The sequence below is a fragment of the Pagrus pagrus genome, assembly GCF_965226575.1.
Source record: "Pagrus pagrus genome assembly, chromosome: 18".
In the NCBI taxonomy this organism is placed as follows: Eukaryota; Metazoa; Chordata; class Actinopteri; order Spariformes; family Sparidae; genus Pagrus; species Pagrus pagrus.
The window spans coordinates 21,919,852-21,939,080 of NC_140202.1; the positions used below are offsets into that span (position 1 = coordinate 21,919,852).

General features: G+C 45.2%; 3 protein-coding genes across 3 annotated transcripts; all 3 read right to left on the bottom strand.

Moving 5' to 3' along the window:
* Window positions 1-929: 929 nt before the first annotated feature.
* Window positions 930-3,387, bottom strand: LOC311273775 (growth arrest and DNA damage-inducible protein GADD45 beta-like). The gene is made up of 4 exons (XM_084380988.1): window positions 3,229-3,387; window positions 2,451-2,552; window positions 2,142-2,358; window positions 930-1,901 (listed from the first exon to the last, which is right to left on the bottom strand). Exons 1-4 carry the CDS (start codon window positions 3,264-3,266, stop codon window positions 1,797-1,799), a joined length of 462 nt encoding a protein of 153 aa, XP_084237114.1. The 5' UTR covers window positions 3,267-3,387; the 3' UTR covers window positions 930-1,796.
* Window positions 3,388-4,961: 1,574 nt separating this feature from the next.
* Window positions 4,962-8,130, bottom strand: LOC311273896 (interferon-induced protein 44-like). The gene is made up of 8 exons (XM_084381191.1): window positions 8,075-8,130; window positions 7,072-7,566; window positions 6,831-6,882; window positions 6,345-6,540; window positions 6,080-6,232; window positions 5,827-5,998; window positions 5,481-5,581; window positions 4,962-5,397 (listed from the first exon to the last, which is right to left on the bottom strand). Exons 2-8 carry the CDS (start codon window positions 7,550-7,552, stop codon window positions 5,149-5,151), a joined length of 1,404 nt encoding a protein of 467 aa, XP_084237317.1. The 5' UTR covers window positions 7,553-7,566; window positions 8,075-8,130; the 3' UTR covers window positions 4,962-5,148.
* A 554-nt stretch (window positions 8,131-8,684) lies between these two features.
* On the bottom strand, window positions 8,685-19,052 carry LOC311274032 (microtubule-associated protein 1S-like). Its single transcript, XM_084381446.1, has 10 exons — window positions 18,845-19,052; window positions 17,693-17,788; window positions 16,590-16,672; window positions 16,032-16,169; window positions 15,431-15,926; window positions 15,070-15,156; window positions 12,248-14,685; window positions 11,906-12,047; window positions 11,576-11,793; window positions 8,685-11,341 (listed from the first exon to the last, which is right to left on the bottom strand). The coding sequence occupies exons 1-10, from the start codon at window positions 19,005-19,007 to the stop codon at window positions 11,186-11,188; spliced, it is 4,017 nt and encodes a 1,338-aa protein (XP_084237572.1). The 5' UTR covers window positions 19,008-19,052; the 3' UTR covers window positions 8,685-11,185.
* Between the last annotated feature and the right edge of the window lie 177 nt (window positions 19,053-19,229).

Below are 19,229 nucleotides of genomic sequence, written 5' to 3' on the forward strand. Positions count from 1 at the left end.
TGTAATAGGTACATGGTGCACAGTACAAAAGATGGGAACCTGCTGCAGAAGGAGTAAACAACAGAGCACGATTTGTTTAAGCCTCCCTTTTGGATAATTTGAAAGGAATGTCATTGTTGCAGGCCCTCTGTCTCAGGCTGTCTCTCTGCCCTTTGAAGCACTGCTTCAACAGTCACGAGTTTCCTTCAAGTTTCAAACCAACCCCCCTGCAAGTCAGGGCCAATCACATTGAGGGTGGGTGAACTGCAGCCAATCAAAAGGTCCGTCCCCCTCTTCTGTCACACCCCTGTCCAGCCAGTGGTAAACAAATGGGAGGTCCATGTGCCTGAATGTTCCCACTCCTCTGCTGTGCAGTCTGAGCCGAGAACAGACATGTGAGAGCGGAGGGTGGAGTGGGGAGAGAATCAGAGTGAAAGGAGGGCACAGGGGATAAACACACTCGTCTGGCAGGAACATCATGCTACCTGATCATGTGAAGATAGAGTGGCATGGGTGGGGTTGCACTGGGATGAGTTTGCAAATGATTTGGCTCCCTCTCAGGAACGTGCATGTGCAAGTTCAGCTCGGTAACGTGACATAAAACAAAGCTAAAATGCAAATTGCTTGGGAGAAATCGTCTGAGCATCATTCCTGAAACTTTTCCCGCCTCCACCCGCTCGACCTGCAGGGACAACAGGTCTGCGTCAGCTTGTTCTGCCTGTTTGTTCCACCACGGGGAGAGTTTCTGTCTCCACCCCAGTTTCCCTCTCCTGACAGACTTTTTGTTTACGACAAAGAAACTGTAATGCACCTGACAAAGACCTTGGCCCATGTGCGTGTTTTTTCCATGGCTTTGACTGTAGTTGCGTGACTCAGCTGTAACTCCAGTTTCATTACGCACACATTGCATTGAAATCTGAGCGCAAACGTCTTGATAACAGCAGTCCATCAGTTATGGATACAATAATTTATTGAGCACAAAATCAGACAATAAATAGCTAGACAATACAGTCATACAGTCAATAAATTACAGTTCATAATGGCATTTTATCAAAGAAGCAGCACTCCTGAAGGCACAACGATACTGACTGTGATTTCTGTTGCAGCACAATGAGAATTTACAGCCGACACACTTCATGTAGCTCACTCTGCAGCCTCCTCCGACCAAAATCATCATGTATTTTTTTGGGCCGATAAACCCTGTGCGACTTTAACTCGAAACATCATTTCCATTTCAGTTTCTATGGCGACGATTCCTCCGCAGGATCGGCTGCTCATTTCAAAGAATGCACGCGCCGCACGCCCAGTCTTTTTCTAAAGAAAGACCCGAGTATTGTGCACGCATACCACGCATTCACACACACCTTCTCTCCAAGGACTCTCCCATGTCGGAATGCACAGGAATGTTGGGCATAGTTTCATTACAGCATTCCTGTCAGGTCCATAGACAGCACACAGGTATTCCAGGTTGGGGTGTGGGCACGTTTCTGTAATGCTACTGTTCCTCTGATTGATCGTCACACCCCGTCGGAAGCGGCCAAACAGAAGCGCAAAATAGAAGCTTGGATCTAGTTTTACTGACAGTGGGAATCTGATTTTCTGTTTGTATATTTTGCACGAAACAGATTTCGTAAACCAGTCTCCGCTCTGACTTTATTGCAAGTCACTGAGTCCTTGGTTCCTGCTGGTCATCAGTCAGGACCGCCCGGCCCAGTCCACTCCAGGCGATCCCCGCACGAGCAATGACGGTTCATGAGTATCTGAACCCAGAAAGCTCCCGTTTGTTTTTTGTTCATGCATGTGGGTGCCGGGCCCCTTCAGCGTTCCTGCAGGACCAGCTCAGGCACCCACTGGTCCAGGCGTCGGCTCTCCTGGCAGTAGGTCCCCACCTCCTGTAGCCTGCAGTGATCAGCCTGGGGGTTCTGGGAATCAAACACATCAAATTCAACATCAGGCTCATGTTGAATTCTGTCTGCAGGAAGCTTTTGCAACAAGGAAATTGTTTGAAAAGTTCCTGAAAGTACATGAAAGTTCACTTGAGCCAAAAGTCTGAAGCAGCATTTTAGCCACGGCATGAAAAATAATCTGTAAGGTTACATTCCCACTCTGGCCTTGCAGTTACATAAGAGAGTGCTGCCGTTGTGCTGACTGAGTCAACTCACCGTAACAAGCATGCAGTGGAGGTCTCTGAGCTCTTCCTGGTTTCTGTTGGCATCCACAGCTCCCAGCAGCTGCTGGAGCCGCCGGACTCCCGAGACACGCAGGATCGTGAGGCCACTGTCGCAGCAGAAGGACTGCAGCAGGGTGAAGTGGATCTGCAGCGCCACGTCGTCCGCATCGTCGGCTGCCAGCACGCACAGGACCACACTGTCCGGGTCTCTGAGGAGAACGAGAGGAAAGTTACGGATGAGTTATGTGTGGGATGAAGTTATTTTCTGCTGTACGGGCACTGTGAAGTAGTTGCAACTCACGCATTGAGAAGTTTAGCTGATTCATAGATGCCTACGGTCAGGCAGTCTTGTTTCTGAGCCGTCACCAGCAACTCCTCCAGAGCCAGACCCACAGCCTGCATCCTGAGAGGGAAAGACAGAACCATCATTCATTGTATTCTGCAGTCAAATAAATGACTCAACACTGGTCCTGTCATACACCTGCTGCAGTTTTTTAATAAATCATCAAAATATTGTATCAACCAAATTCATGAAACCCCTAACCCTAACCCCGAGACCAAGTTACAAGACACCAAAAGTACATTTCATTATAAAAGTACAGGTTATTCTGCAGCTTGGTCTTAAAGATGCCTCTCTCCCAGGCTTGACCAAGAAAAAAAAGTCTCCCTTCCTGAAGCACAACTCAAGTTATTCATAAAAGATTGACTTCAAGCCTACTATAAATAAATACAGCAGTCAGCATGCAGCCTCCCTGCAGGGTGGGCAGCATGCAGGCACAGTATTGCGCAATCAAGTCCTAAAATTAGCATGAGAGTGATGTTATGTGACTTTTTTTTTTTTAAGCTCAAAAATGATTTACGCTTGTTGTAATCTTATAAGTCAAACTTTAAATGCTTGGACATATTAAGCATGTGTTGCTGCAAATCTCTGCACTCCAGCTATAATCCAAGCTCACTTCATGCAACGCAGAGGTCAAAGGACATTACGCATTCTTGTCCGGCACATGATTTCCATGCACATTTCTCAGAAAAGCCATAAAAAACTCCAGCTGGAGCCTGAAGTGAAAATGAAATCTCACCTGTTCTCGATGGAGCCGCAGCTTTCCTCAGGAATCATGTTTGTGCAAATCCAAAATTAATCCCAGAGGAAGATGAAGGAAAAGGTGATATTGTTGGTGAGTGAGGTGTTTTGAGTGTCTCCTCAGTGTGTGTGTGTGTGTGTGTGTGTGTGTGTTTCCAGGGTCTGCTCGAGTGTTTGTTGTTGGCAACGTTGCGACACGCTTTATACCGGAGCTGAGAGGAGGGCGGGACCGAAACTGCACGACTCCTGCGATTGGCTGCGAGGAAAACGCTCCGTCTCCCTTCTGCGGTTTCATTTGATTGTGTGGTTGCATGCAGGGATGGTTTCACACGACTTTTGCCTCGTCATCCTGACTTCTTGATCTATGCATGTACACAAATAACTACAAGGGAAATTCATCAATGAAAAAAAATCAACTAATTAAGAATAAAAACTTGATTGATTGTGTTGGACCGGATGCAGTTGTGCAACATCAGCTTGTCATCTTTTCATAACAAGTTTTCATAACTGGTGACTAGAGATTATGAAATTATGACTGACATCTAGTGGCTGACCGAGGGGAGGAGAAGGCTGCATAACCTTCCTGCTTTTATAAAACTGTGATGGCACTCATGCCCTAAGATTAATCCAATATCAACCACAACTGCTGAACCATAATTTAAAGGTGCACTATGTAGATATGGGGATAAACAAACTTCTGATCTTAAAGGACAGCATGATTTCCTCCTGTTTTACTTTGTTTATATCTGCCAGACCCTGCCACCAAAACTACACAGTGCTCCTTTAAGCTCTGGGATCTAGGACCTCATAGATACCAGCCACCTAAATACAGGTGATCTTTTCTCTATCAAGATCCAGCTATTATTCCCTGGGCCGAGACCCATCCTCCATCCGAGTTTCATGGAAATCTGTCCAGTTTTCGTGTTATCCTGCTGACAAACCAACCACCACACAAGTCATTATCCAACATCTATCTGTTTATTTACATTTTGTGGCCGGATAATGACAACAAGAGCAATAAAAGAAATGACAACAGAGTGTATAGCCCCCACAATATTTTTATTAGAGAACCAAAACGTGCAGAAAAAGTGAAATCTCTGGACACGTGCATCAACTTAAAACCTCTTCATGGCAAGAAACAAAAATAGCGACTGAAAATACAACAACTGAAGTGGTTTTTAAGAGTAAATAAACCCAACTTGAAGCAAAATGTAAACATATTTAGTTTGTGAACCTTTCAAGATGTCTGAAACTCAACGTTAGCAAAACAATCTCATTTCGAGGTTTATTTAGTACAGTAGCTAACATCACTCCAGGCCAATCAACTACTTTACTTTTGATATATTATTTTTAGGATAATGTGTATGCCAGTAACATATCTTTGACTTTTAGTTTAAAAAACACATCTGAAGTGTCTTAAGTTTCAAGAGTTAGTTGATTGCACTTCCATATTTAGGCAATAAATTGTCTTGAAATTGAAACTGCAGATGCAATCACATTGCCTCAATGGGCTTTACAATCTGTACAGTGAACGACATCCTCTGTCCTTAGACCCTCAATTCAAGTGAGGAAAAACTTGCCATGTTGTTGGAAAAACCCTTTTAACAGGGAAAAAAAATAAAGAAGATGGAAGAAACCTCAGCAAGAGCCACAGAGGAGGGATCCCTCTCCCAGGACAGAGAAGTTGCATTGACAGAATATCTGATACGAATTATAACATAAATTGCATCTCAAGGTCCATTAATTAGTACTTTTGGAGCTGTTGGTCAAATTGTTCTTACCCAATCTGATGATAGGGAAAATGTAAAACATGCTGACTATTACAGACAACTACAAAGAAATGGATAAACCTGTTAACATGCATTAATTAGATATATCTGATCAACCGACTCATTATTTTGAGTTTGATATCTGTCTTTCAAACAATGCGTCCTGATAAGTCTGATCGGAGATGATCACTGGACCTGTAGAGCTCCGGTTGATCATTCACCTCTTGGTCCTCAACAACCTGGTTCTCAAAGAAGCTGTCTGCGTAGTTCAGTATGTGCTCCACGGCAGAAAACAGCAGTACGTCGGTGTCGTGGTCCAGCTCCAGCTCCTCGCTGTAGTTCTTCACCGGCAGCACACAGGACAGGGGGATGCCGAGAGACTCGCTCAACTCCCGGGCCTGAAAGAAAGAAGGAAATGTAGATGGATGAAGTTATAAAAACCAAACAAAAACAAGCTTCCACCTCAGTATGACTATTTTACCTTTCTCTGGATGTAAACACTGCGATAAACGTTCTTTAAGTCCTCTGCCACCAGCGGACAGGCCTCATCTACTTTGGTCATCAGCAGAATCTGAGGAATACCTGTGAGAGATCACAAGAGAAAGAAAAGAGCAGATTTGAAATAGATGGAAAGATAAAGTGAACGCTTACTGACCCCTAGCAGGAAAGAGAGTTATTACAGCAAGAAGGAAATATAATTCAGCTGGTGAAGAAGCAGAAATAACTGGTGTACAAAAAGAAAATAAAGTGCTAAGGCGTCAGTTTGTGTCACAAATCAGAACGAAACATCATAAAAACTGCTAAAATAACATTATCACACTCCTCACCCAGCTGGTTGGTCTTGGTCCTGATGGCAGTAAACTTGTCGAGCATTTTCTGTGTGAGGAGAGAGACCTTGCAGGTGTCGACCGCATACACCACACAGTGAATCTTGTCGTTCAGAGTCACTTTCTGCTTATATCCAGGAGCGTCCGCCAGGATAGGAGTGGAGGGACTGAACTGAGGAGCGAGAGGCAGAATCATTAGGACCACGTTATCGGTCACACAAATAAATGTAGATAATTAGGTAGTTGTATAGACCTGGTAGCGATCCTTTATGTGACCCTTGTAGATGTTGACCAAGTCCTCAGTGTCCAAACCAGAATCAGGGTTTTCCTCCAGGCCCATTGTGTCACACAGGATCAGCGGGAGGGCTTCACCGCCTTTCCCTGCCTTGATGGCGTAGGTGCGGAACTACAGACGAGACATGAAGTGTAACTTAATTGAACAAACTGTGTACTAACCCTTTACTAAGTAGGGGTCAGGCCCCTCCGAACAGTCAAAGTATGACATCCTGAGCTGGTACCTGAGTGGTCACACTCTTGCCTGCTGTACCGGCGATGGCCTGGGATGTCATGTTGCCTCGAAACGCAGAGCTGATGGAGTTGAAGAAGCTGGACTTGCCGGCCCCGACGGGTCCCACCAACGCCACCCGGGCTTGTTTAACTGCTTTAATGTCAGTCTGATAGTTCTGAATCTTCTTCATCAACTGCTGCTTCCTCCTAGAGGGAAGAGAAACATCACAAACACGGTAGTCAAAGAGGTTTGGATAGTTTAGCTGATAATGAACAGAGTTTGTCACGTTAATACACTGGAGAACACTCCAGAGGGCAGTTTATCGTGTTTTATCTACCAGAGGGGGATCATAGGAGGCACTTGTGAGTCCAACAGTGAATCACACACCAAAATTATGTTTCTTTTTCATATATCAGTGACTCTTTGTGTGCCTGTAGATGTGCTGGAAACGCAGACAACAACAGCCTGAAGGACTAAAAGTTCCACGTGTACGTACTCAGGAGTCCACTGCACGTTCCTCCAGGGTTTGGGCAGGAGACTTCCTAAACCTGCAAGTGAAAATAAATAAAAATGACGGCGTTCACTCAGTCACTTTAAGAAAATGCCATTCTTTGTCAATTCACTTGCAGATTTTAATCACATCATGAGCTAAACAAGGACCAATTATGTAACTGAAAACTTGACTGCAAGTATGTGGATAAAATAAACGTTCTATATTCTTTCTACTCGTCACACACCTTCAGCTCGATACACTTCAAACTCAGTCAGCACCAAGTCGTCTCCGTGCATCGCTGCAGCCTGAAATTGGAAGCTTGTCCCTGGGACGGACTGGAAAGCAGGTGTGTCGTCTTGCAGGAACACCAAAGCACCATAATGTGGACCGGTGCCCACATCCGTGAAGGCACACTGTCCGCTGATACCTGCCACCCTCAGTGGTTTGTTTTCCTGTGCCCTGATGCTGTAGAGGAAGGCCTGCTCGTCACTGACGCCCTCTCCGCTCTGGGTGTAGTCCTTGGAGGTGTACGCCCCAAAGACGAACCCAGCAGCGTTGTAGGCGACGAGGACAGTGGGCCCCTGTGTGTCACAGCGGCTGTGGAAAGCGGCAGCGGTGAAGCCGTGGACGCTGGCTTTGTAGAGCAGGTGGAGTCTGACGTGACCGAGGAGAGAGAGCAGCTTGCTCTCCTGATCTCTCGACAGGCTGGATGTGACGACAGACATGATGGAGGGGAGACCTGAGGGTGCAGCACTGTGATTAGATATTATAGTAGAGTTTTTAACATTTGAGTCTGCTGTATTCTCCATTAAAAGGATTTCTGTGAAAACAAAGTGGTGACTGAAAAAGACGATTTCAAAATCCTGTATATTTATTGTGACGTAATGATCACATGGCAGATGAACTGAAACAGCTTCGGGAAACACCCTGATTGAAGCCAAGATCCTTGCTCAATGAAGCATGCTGTGCATACGAGTTGTTCAATGTTTAACACAAAAAGAGAGATTTCCAATAAAGAATACTTTCCTCAAAAAACACAAAAAGGGTTTTCATGTGACATGTGAAGGGTGAAATATGATATTTCAAACATTCTTCACGTGTTTTCAGCCTCGAGCAGAAGGTGAAAGCAAGCTTTTATCCACTAGAAAAAAGCAACAAACCTACACACCATCAATCTATAATTGAGTTCTTAGTATATTGTTTTTATCTGACTTCAGCAGTATGAGGGTAAATATGATCAAACTCACCTACAGGAGAAGTGTTTCAGTTAAAATCAGTTGGTCGCAGTGGTTCAGTTCCTGTGTGTCTCTGAGAACAGAAGTGAAAGTGAAATCTTTACTACCATAATAAACCCTTTATGATGGTCCGCCCTTTACAGTTGTACATCTTGTACCATTACCATTACCACTGTTCAGGAACAGGTCATGCACTCAGTGGTCCTCAATCTCATTTTTATAATCTTTCATGCTGTTTTGCTGATCTAAAAGCTGCAGTAACTAGCGCCCAAAAATGTACATAAGTGTCCATTTACCTTGAAAATGTCAAAGAAGCAGAAGCAGGAGAAAATATGCACACTGTATATGCTGTACATGCACATACTATACATAACCAGCTGTTTCATCTATATGCATTCGATATTTTTCACTTCTTCTGCACTATTTCTATTGTTTGCAATTACACACCTGACTTGTACACAGACGTTTATGCTGGTGTCCATTGTTGCTTTTATATACAGCATATCTACAGTACTGTGCACCTGTCTGTATGTATATAATAGTTGTATTTCATTGCTTTGTTGTTCAGATGTTTCTGCTAATAAGGAGCAGGATAACTTACTTAATTCAACGTTCACGTTCGGATGGTGATGCACATTCTTTATTCATACATTACTGCCGGCCCCACAACCCACACATTTTGTTACAGTATGCGCTTACAGACAAAGTGAAATGTTCTCTACGTTAATCCCAGTAGAGACGTTTTTTTTTTTTTTAACCCAACCATCCCGCTCTCCCACAGTGCTTTGCTCTCTGTCTTCATGAATATCATGAATGAAACAACATACAGTAGGCTACATACATTAGTTTATACATGCGGGACACATACACATAGTTACAATTCACTTTGCTAATGTGGGGTTCAAGTTACAGATCTGGTTTAACCCCACAATACATCATTTAATCTGGCGGCCTTTTGCAGAAAACAGACGTGTGTGGAAAATTTGGGGTGGGCATCATTAATGAGTTAGGGTCGGACAACATATGTGACACAAACAGAAACGGAAGGTGATTGCACAAAACAAAACAAAATCTCTGATGATAAAAGTGTAACAGTGCATTTATATAATTACAAAATATATTTCAGCTGATCTGAGAATCATAACGACGTTTGTTTTTCTGTATTCGGAGGCAGCATTCAGACGGAGCAGAAACAATTGTTAGTGGTGTCTTTGCAGTCTCATGCTTTGGTATTGAGGAAACTCTGTACTGTATGTCACATTCATGTTTGCGTGAACTAATCCTTTAAAAGGCAAATTAGCAACAGGGATAATCAGTCGTTGATTATTTACATTTCACCAGAATATGACATCTGCTCCTGGGACCCCATTTTACATTTTAACATAGCAGGTGTTTGCTGTTGGCCCTCGGACCACGATTTAAAGGGGCACTATGTAGTTTTGGAGAAGAAATTCAAACCCAGATTCTAATTTTTACAATATCAATGAGGTTGTAAAACAATTCATTCATGGACATTTTTCCATAGGTGAATAAACAAGCTGCTCTCAGAGGAAAACAAGGTTCCTAGAACACTGTTTGAAGGTAAAGAGGTGGCAGGGTCCGCCACATATAAACAAAGAAAAACAGTATGAAATGTTGTCCTTTAAGGTCAGTTTGTTTATTCAGTTATCAAAACAAAGAAAGTTTGTTTATTTAGTTTGTTAAGGCCCAATGTTGATCTTTCTCTTTCTCCTCTGATTAAAATGTCTTCCTCAGAACTACATAGTGCACCTTTAAACTAAAGCTAATATTAATTTATTAGTAATTTATTATTGGAAAATCTATCCGTAATATATGTCAATGATAAACATCAGTCCAGAAAGCTTTCTAGTAAATCATGAACAAATTAGCATTACTGATATTAGTACAGCAATCCAGTAGTTTCAAGATTACTTTGTTCTAAATATAAATAGAATCTGATTTTTAATTAATTCGTATGTACAAACTACAACGTGGAAAGCTGTCGTTACCACCCACTGTGACCACACCATGAATTAATGCTGTGCAAAATATGTGTCCACAATAAGCTAATGATCATATTAACAATCAAAGTACACGTCATCACTTTTTTTAAACATCTATGTTGCTGTCTGATTCCTGATTAGTATGATTTTAAGCACTCGTAATGGATTACAATTAATTGCGATACTTAATAAGATGATTGCTGTAATGCTATTAATTTTAATCTGGTGCTCTAATCCCTGCCGACAGATTTGTCTTTGCAGATCCATTAATCTCAGATCCAGCGGGCGATTATCACTCGCGTCAGATACGTCACGTCAGGTCAGCAGTGAAGCCACGGTGGCGCGATACTTCTTAAAGCAGTTACGACACACGACACAGCTCATCTCATGTCTGCACACGGCGCTCACAACAAACACCTGACCGCACACTGTGATGTCATTAAAGGTAAAATGTGTGTTTGTTTTTTGTTTTTTTACAATTTAGTCATCTTCTGAGCTAATCAGACAAATATAATTTAAGTAATTAAAAGAAATAAAATGTGCTCAGTGCTTTTTATAAACCAACAAGTATTTTCAGTAGTTTAATTTGCTAAATCAAATTTATTTAACTTAATAAATGTTGCATTAAAAGCAGTGAATTCGGTCTTTAAACATCGCACAGCCTACTATCACACCTCAGAGCTGACTGTGTTGAGAAAACAATCCCACACATAGCGCCTTTAACCGCAAGTATGCTAACTACATCGACTAAACTACAACATCAGCTTTCATGTGGATGCACATTTGCAGCCCGACGTGCTTCTCTTGCAGCCAGTGTCATCACCTCTCCTGCTTCGCACAGGGTCATGGGTCACAGAAATTCATGCAAAACTCCCCACGGGAACGTGTTCTCCTTAGATCAAGAGAAATAAGGGCTTTCTGGTGCAAAAGGAGCCCACAAAGAAGAGATTAATCAAGAGGGGATGGGGTGAACGTCCCGTCATTACCCACTCGGATGCGTTCATGCAGAAAAGGGCCAGAAAATGTCCTTTTAACTTTCTCTGACGGTCACACACATTTCCATTCTTCAGCTCATAATCTCCATCCGTCCATCGTCGCTGCATCAGTCAAACAGTCTGCCTCAAAACTCGATCTTGCAGGCGGGAAAGGTCTCGTCCTGCATGGCGACAGTGCTGTTAGAGCCCAGCACGGTGATGCCAAGCTCCTTCTGTCTGTCCAGGGTCTGCTGGTACCACTCCTGCATCGCCACCGACTCATAGGTGGGGATCACTGTCACCTGAAACAAAGGACAAGGATAAGGGAATGAAAAGGGGAGAACAAATGATCGGCATTGGTTACTTTTGATGCCCAGCACTTTTACTAAGATGTTAACATTAAAATGTGTTTTCAGTAGCTGCAGAGAAACATGGATAGGTGATCCAGTTTACCTTACAGATTCACATGGATCTATTGTTTTGCTGCATGCTTAAGATGACAAAGAAGGGTTGCCATTCTAGTTGTGCGTTTCTACCTGCATAGTCTCAGGCCAGGATTTCTTGCTATCCAGTAATGCGTCTAGCGTATGCCTCAACAGCTCTTCTCTCTCTGGACTGTCGCCGCTGACGATGTAACAAGAGGAGCGAACGCATCTGAAGAAGTCCACGTTGACTGTTGAAGAGGAGCCTCCATAGGGAATATAGGCCAGGTCAACATATAGGCTGACTTCTCCTGCAGAGGTAGACTTAGAGCCTGTGACAGGAGAGAGAGTGGCTAAGCCGACACCAACTGTGGACACACTTTAGTTTGAAAAGTACAAAACTATTTACAGCTCTCTATATCATTTACATTTTACGCCTCATACCTGGATTGGGTGAGGATTTTGCTGGTGCTGAACGGGGGCTGGAGGAAGGCGTTCGAGTAGACGAGGCGTTCCCCTTCAGGACTCCACTTTGGTTTCCAGTCCTGCTTTTCCCTGAGCCTGATCTTTGGGAGGCCTCAGTAACCTGGTCACAAAAAGCAAAATTGATTTTTAGGAATCTACAGAAAGTATCTTCTTACTTGAAGGTGGTTTTTGGAGGGGGACTTTACCAATAAACACAGTATTTGATGAGTTGGAAAACCCAAAGCATCAGTTTTTGACGTGCTGGGAATGCACCAAGTTACATAAACATCCTTTTCGTCAATGCTAATAAGACAAACTCACCGCTGGCGATTTTTTCCCTCGTGTGCCAGTGGCTTTTGCCCTCTTCCCGTGAGCATCGGAGTCAGACTGAGGAACGGGCATGGAGGCGTCAGGATGAGGGGGCAGGGGCGGACTGTCCCTGAGAGGGGCAGGAAGAGGGTCCTGGGGCAGAGCCCGGCTGGTGTGGAGGTCATGGGGCGAGTTAGACGGCTCACTACATGACTCATCCTCATCTGAGTCCAGCACTCCCTCTGCCGTGGTGGACGGGCAGTCCTCCGTGCAGGCTGGGGCGTTTGACTCGCTGGGCGATGTGTCTTTGGGGTTGTTGTTGTTGTTGCCGTGATGATGTGGAGTAAAAGCTCCTCTGGGGGACTCGCTCGCACCTGAGCTGGAGTCAGGTTGTTTGAAATGCTTGAACTCGCAGGGAGACACCAGACATAGATCCACATCGTGAGCTGATGCCTCAAAATGAAGTGTGTTAGGAGCCGGAGGCCGCCCCATCTCGAAACCCTGCCCTACAGATCTCGGTGGCTTTTTCATTGGTAAAGACATCCCGACAAAATGGCCTCCATTGGAGCTGGAGTGATGAAGGCTGTCATCCCCATCTCTTTGGCTCACAGGGGTTGGTCCCTGCTCTAAGGACATGGACAGTGACTCATCTACCTCTGTGGACTGAGGTGAGCTCACCTCTGCCGGCATTGAGTGTGTAGTAGTGGTGGTAGTGAGAGACGGAGAGGGGTCTGAAGAGCCGTCTTTAAATGAACCCAATGAAAGGAAACTTAGGTGCTTCTCTCTGGGGTTTGCTTGGCTCTCGGGAGTGGTTTTGGGCTGGTTTGACTGCCCCTCACTCTGCTTGGATGAATCGTTGACATCAGCTGACTCTTCGTTTCCCATCTGGGCCTGTAACCTGTTGAGAGTGGCCCTGTTGCACCACACATCATCTGGGGACAGACAGTAAGGAGTGTGGCCTGCGCTGTTGGGCCGTGAATCAGGGGATGCAGGCTCTACCGTCTCCTCGTCAGGGCTGACTGGCGCCTGGTTCTCTGGAGAGGATCTGGAGGGAGGGCTGCTTCTCAAAGCCCCGTCCAGGAGAGTGTATTCAGTCGGGGTTAAGTCGAGCTGGTCTGAGGGCTCATTCTTTGGCGCCTTATTCAAGGGAGATGGGAATCCTACAACCTTTGCTGGTTTACAAGCATTTCCAGGCTGGTCTTCTGGCGCTTTCTCTCCAGTCCCAGGCTTGTCTCGCACTCCATTATCACCACTCTCTCCTCCCATTATCCCTGCGCTACCTCCGGCTTCTTCCTCAAGTGTGTCAGCCGCTTTGCTTAGGTCTCCAAGGCTTTTTTCATTTCCGGACTCACTGCTTTTCTGCTCTCCTTTATCTGCTGTTTCCACCTGTGCCGCAGTTTCCTCCTTGAGCTTTAGAAAGTCAGCTGTCATGTCCTCAGGGGTAGACATTTTGGAGCCACAGGGGTTCTCTTCAGACTGTTTTTGCTCTGCATCGAGTCTCTCTGGCTCTGATAACACAGTCCCAGCATCAGGTTTTGTTGAGTTGTTATCTGGCAACTCAGCGTTTTCATGCACCTTCTTGCCATTATTTGCCTCCTTTCCTGATGCTTTTTTTGTTTTCTTCCCCCCTGTTTTGGAGTCATTTTTTGCTTCCTTTTTGAGTTTAGTTTTATTGTCATTCTTTGGTTTTGGAGTGAGAACATCCCTTTTCCCCTGATCATGCCTCGTAACACTGTTCTCCTCTTTATTGCCAGGCTTATCCTCCTTCTTCCCGTCCTTACCTCCTCCTTTCTTTGAAGTATTCTTCTCTGAAGATGCTGCTTTGTGCTTGACACCTGTCTCTTTGATTCTGGTTTTATCAGCATCTCTTGCAGCGACTCCGTTTAACAGTTTTCCTTTCCCCTCTTCTTTACCTCCCCGATCTTTTCCGTGTTTCGCCGTTGACTCCTTCCCTTGAGACTTACCACTGTCCTGGCTCTCCGTCCTCTTGGGCGTTTTGTCCTCTCCCAGCCTCTCCAGGTCCCCGGTCGTCACAGTAGGTTTCTGGAGGAAGGCCAGACCCTTCAGCTTCTCCAGCCCCTGCAGCAGCTTTGCCTGTGGGGTGACACCGGGGAACAGCACCCTGACCACCTTCTCCTGGGGACACGCTGGGTGCCAAACAAGCAGCGCAGACACTGAGGCCAGCGCGGTGAGAGGGACAGTTTGGGATTTGGATGCTGATGACACGGTGTCAGGCCAGTTTTGCATGAATGTCTGGTACTCCTGACTGTTTTTGCCGGGGTTGAGGATGTATAAATCCAGCTGTCCCACTCCCATCTTCTGGAACAGGGTCAGTGGCTCAATGGGGATCCCTTGTGGTCGAAACAATGGTTGTGGTCTGATTTCTAACTTCTTTAACAAGTGTAGGGTTAGAGCCCCCTGCTGTGTGCTCTTCAGTACACTGTCCACACCTGAGAAGAAGAGCGATAACTTTACTTGATGGCAATCGTTCACATTAGAAACCCAACTGTTCATGAAACCATGTTTCATGGGAAGTCTGGACATTTACAGTCATGTTAGTAATGACAAAAAACAGGTATTTTAAACCAAAACATGATGTTTTCCTAACCCTAACCAAGTGTTTTTTGTGCCTAAACCTAACCAGACCATAAGCACACTGTCACAAGATACATTTAAAACTGACCCGTAAAGTTGCAACATAAAGAAATGTAAAGTTTCAACGTAAACATATATGTTTTGCAGAAAACTGGTTGCTTAACTGCCAACATTTACTCAATATATCCACAGTTTGCAGAGATGTACTGTCCTACTGTAGGTTTAAATGCATCACTCACAGGGCTGATCTTCCAGCTGCAACCTGCTCGGGGCGTTAAAGAAAACAACTCCAAGCTCTGGGGAGATAAGCCTCTTAGAGGAGTCATCTGTTCAGATAAAAGGAGATAAAGACACAGAGAAACACATAAAGAGGAGAGGACTAAAGAGATATCTCCTGACAGATCTCCTTTTATCATGATGAATCAGAAACATCACCGGGAATCCCTCCTCTGTTGCTCTTTCTGAGGATTTCCCATTAGTTTTTTAAGGCGAGTTATGCCTTATCGAAATTAAGGGTCTAAGTATAGAAAGTGATGTATGCTGAGGCAAACTTGTGATTTTGGGCTGTACAGCATGAATAAAACTGACTCGACTTCTTACCTTTGACATCAGAGCTCAGCTCCAACTCAGCCACCTTCCTCTCCAGGAAGACATTAACCCCGGGGAGGTTTTCTGTCCCAACGTGCGTTAACAAAACTGCATCAACTCGGTCGAGGTGGCGGACCAGCTTCCAGAAACAAGCCTGAGAGTCCGAGCCGCCGTCCACCAGCACCGTGAACCCGTTAACGGCAAAAAAGGCACAGTCGCCGCGGCCGGCAGGGAACACGTAGCAGCAGGGGCGGGACAGCTTGAGAAAACCCACCGTGGTGGGAGGAGGCAGGAGGTCGAAGGGAGATGGAGGGGAGAGGGTGCCAGAGATGAGGGAGGTGAATTCCCCCAGGGCCTCCATGGCAGGCAGCACCTCTGGGGGATTGATGTGCAGCGTGAAAGGACCCTGCAGAGGCTGGTTTTCCAGGAGAGACTTCCTCCACTGGCTGATGTTGGGACAACTTAGAGTCAGACTGAGTTTGGAGGAGGAGCTCTCTTGATCTATGAACTAAAAACAGAGCAGTTTTTCAGCAGGCATCCAAGAGATTTGAACAGTATTATCAATACAATTACAGACAAAGAGATAAAAAGCCAGAGAGAGACGCTGTCGTACCTGCTCCGTCAGTATTTTTTTCAGGTGGTGTGGTGAGAACAGTCCTCTGTGAAACAGCAGGTCTCCACTGTCCTCCACACTCTGGCCGGCCAAGATCAGCAGCTTATGAGCCGAATCCCTGGACAACAGAGCCGACACCTGCCAGGACCAGACAGACAGAGAGATTAATTATTTCATCCCTCATAACTCAAACTGAAAGAACAGTATCAAATAATAAACAGTAGAGAGAGGAAAAAGGTTTTTTTAGCTAAATTAGCATAAAAGTAATTAACATTCACAGTGTTTACTCACATTTGAGTAGCAGAAATACCAAACGTTTGGTGTCAACAGTGTCTTAAATGTGACTATTTTCTGATTTCTCTGCTTTATACCATTGTAAATTTAATACAATTAAGGTTTGGACTGTTGGTCCAAAACAAAACATTGGTAGGCTTGATCTGCTGGAAATTGTGATGGGAGTTTTTTATTTCTAGACAACAAACTGCATCATTGTAACACCTGTCCTGGTCAACTATCTTCCATGAACTTGGTGAAGGACCCAGGATTTCTCCCCCTCACCTCTGAATGAACCTGTTCCTGAGACGGACTGATCAGCACCTGAGTGTCCAACACTCTGGTACTGTGGCGCAGACACTTCTGCCCTGAAGAGGCAGAGAGAAAAACAAAGAATAGAAAAAAGAGGGACAGGCAGGCAGCAAGACAAAGGGAAGCAAACAAGAGAGGGAAAAATTCAGAGCCGAGGGAGTTTGGAAACGAGCCAACAGATCCGAAGCCAGACCCAAATGGGAGGTGAACTCAAAGAGGTCAGTGAGAAACTGAACTGGGATAACCGGGCGGGTGATTGACTCCCCGAGTAAAAAAGGGGAAGGAAGAAGAGTGGAACAGCTGAGTCAGAGGGATTGTCTGAGGATGAGATGCCAAGTTAACTCCTGTCTGAGGAGAACTGGATCAACGTTTGAGGATACGGAGGCGGACACAGCCAACCGGAAAACAATGACCCATATAAGTACAAAAGTTTCTTTGTCTTTGATTCAAGTCCTCACAGACGGTTGCACTGAATGACATCTTTCACGTTTTAGCTCAAGTTCAAATGTAAAACATCCTCGTGATTCGGTGTGTAATTCGTTATCTTAGCTTAGCATAAAGGCTAAAATATGGTGCCATGTCATTGTTCTGAGAGCCTGTTACTCCAATCCCACAAAAGCCCAGCCCTACTCTGTCTGAGTGACTCTGACCTGACATATTTGTCTAATCATAACCATCTAACGGTCTGTATACGGCTGCCATTTTGTGCTCTGTGAAAAGAGATGTGTCTGTTCTTGTCTGTGTTCATCACCTCATTTCACAGCTCAGCTGTAACACGACTATCTGACTCTGATGTTTTCAACATTTTCCCTGGTTGTCCTTGACTCTGCAAACTGAAATACTGCAACACATGCATAAAGAGAGGTGGCACAGATCTCTCTATTGTTCTCTGTCCAAAGGGGTCCACCCATGTTTAACAATCCCCGACAGCTCCTGCACTTTCCTTCCTTCCTTCCTTCCTCGTTGACCTCTGACCGGACAAACTGGCGGGTTACCATGGGGACGGGCCTTTTTTTTTCTGTGGGATAAGGGGTCTGAGGGTTCGGACAAGGAGTCAAATCAACACAGTTACTGACCTGCACCCTTGAAAGACGCTGTGTGATGGGAGAGAAACTCTTGGAGAAAGAGGTTCAGGTTACAGGATTTTAAGTCGACGTCCCATGAGCGAATACCTGGAGACATAAGAGGCTTACGGTCACATGGGGCAGCAAATGCTTTCACTATGTCATAAACAACGTGCACATTTGTAAAATAAGTTTCCCCAGTAAACACACCGACCACTTCGGCTGTCGCAATTGCAGTGTCTCTGGGCTCGTTAGGTAGAACTAACAGGCCAGGTGGCGGACACCCAGCCTGTCCGCTCCACCTAACGAGCCCAGAGACACTCTTGCAATAAGGGATGAGTGAGCCCAGAACAGAACCGCAAGAAAAACAGAAACAACCTTTCTGACTTCATAAAAGAAGAGGTAGTGATATTCTCCAAATTTGTTGATATTTACTTCCTCCTTTAGATAAATACTTTAAAAAACACATTGAAATACTCGAAAAACTGCACGTCAGTAAGCTGAAAACAGGGCCGTTCTTCTCGGCTCATGAAGAGCTGACATTTTGAAGAAACACGGTTCTCACCAGACAGTTATGAAATGTTAATAAGCCTTGTGAAGACGATAAACATCTCTCACTATGTCCTGTTTCCTTCTCTGTTATCTGTCTTCAGCCTGTGTGCAGTTTTTACATAAACTGCACGCACTCAAATGTTCCTCAGAGCTGCAGACGCACATTAAAGACGCGCACTGTCCTGGGTTATCATGCCAGTGCACCCATGTCTACTCCCTGCAGCCTCCACAGCCACCGCTTTACATAAACACAAAGCTTCATGGCACAACGTTCACAAGTGGCCATGTGTTGACTGAATATCAACATGCAACATTTCCCCCCAAAAGCTTCTCGTTGCGTAATGATACCCAAGCCACCCCGCTCCGGACTGCTTTTAATTATACTGCGCCCAGGAGGAGGTGATGCTGATGGTGGAGCACCGCCAGATGACGCATCCTCGGTCAGTAGGGTGGATAAAATTACATAAACACCGCAATGGGGCAATGTAAGCATCCCTTCTGGTGATTTACGCGACGAGAACTTGCGTTCATCTTCATTTTTCACGCGAATATGGAAACGGAGGAGAGCGACGTGCGGGAAGGTGTGAGAGGCGGGTCGGCTTGCAAACGTACCTCGTTCAATGTCCCCGCAGATGTGTCCCGTCTGTCTGAGGTGTGCGGTCCGTCCGATAATGATGAGCAGGGAGTGTTTGTGGGGGCTGAAGTCGAGGTTTGCGGTCGCGGCGCGCCTCGGCTCCTCCCGGACCTCCCTCTCCGGCACCCGGCTGGACGCCATGTTGGGAGTCTGCAGTTGGGATGTGATGTCATTGAATAAGCGAAGCTGACGGCGCCTTTTATTACCGAGAGGTAACAGACAGTGCAGGAATGCACCCGTGCATTAGTGGACGTGAAGGAAGAGGCTGAATTATTGATGAAACGTGGCAAAAAATAATCGATATGTTCTTTTTAAATGGCTTTAATCAACAGGAAACTACCAACAAGTGATCAATCAATCCAG

Excerpts from the sequence above, each read along its gene's own strand:
- LOC311273896 (XM_084381191.1), bottom strand. The coding sequence starts at position 7,552 with ATGTCTGTCGTCACATCCAGCCTGTCGAGAGATCAGGAGAGCAAGCTG. Across the intron at positions 6,883-7,071 it reads TGAAGTGTATCGAGCTGAAG|GTTTAGGAAGTCTCCTGCCC; the intron begins GTGTGTGACGAG and ends TTTCACTTGCAG. Across the intron at positions 6,541-6,830 it reads AACGTGCAGTGGACTCCTGA|GAGGAAGCAGCAGTTGATGA; the intron begins GTACGTACACGT and ends TCTTCCCTCTAG.
- LOC311274032 (XM_084381446.1), bottom strand. The coding sequence starts at position 19,007 with ATGGCGTCCAGCCGGGTGCCGGAGAGGGAGGTCCGGGAGGAGCCGAGG. Across the intron at positions 16,673-17,692 it reads AGCGTCTTTCAAGGGTGCAG|GGCAGAAGTGTCTGCGCCAC; the intron begins GTCAGTAACTGT and ends CTGCCTCTTCAG. Across the intron at positions 11,794-11,905 it reads AAAATCCTCACCCAATCCAG|GCTCTAAGTCTACCTCTGCA; the intron begins GTATGAGGCGTA and ends CTCCTGTCACAG.
- LOC311273775 (XM_084380988.1), bottom strand. The coding sequence starts at position 3,266 with ATGATTCCTGAGGAAAGCTGCGGCTCCATCGAGAACAG. Across the intron at positions 2,553-3,228 it reads TGCGGCTCCATCGAGAACAG|GATGCAGGCTGTGGGTCTGG; the intron begins GTGAGATTTCAT and ends TTTCCCTCTCAG. Across the intron at positions 1,902-2,141 it reads TCCACTGCATGCTTGTTACG|AACCCCCAGGCTGATCACTG; the intron begins GTGAGTTGACTC and ends TTTGATTCCCAG.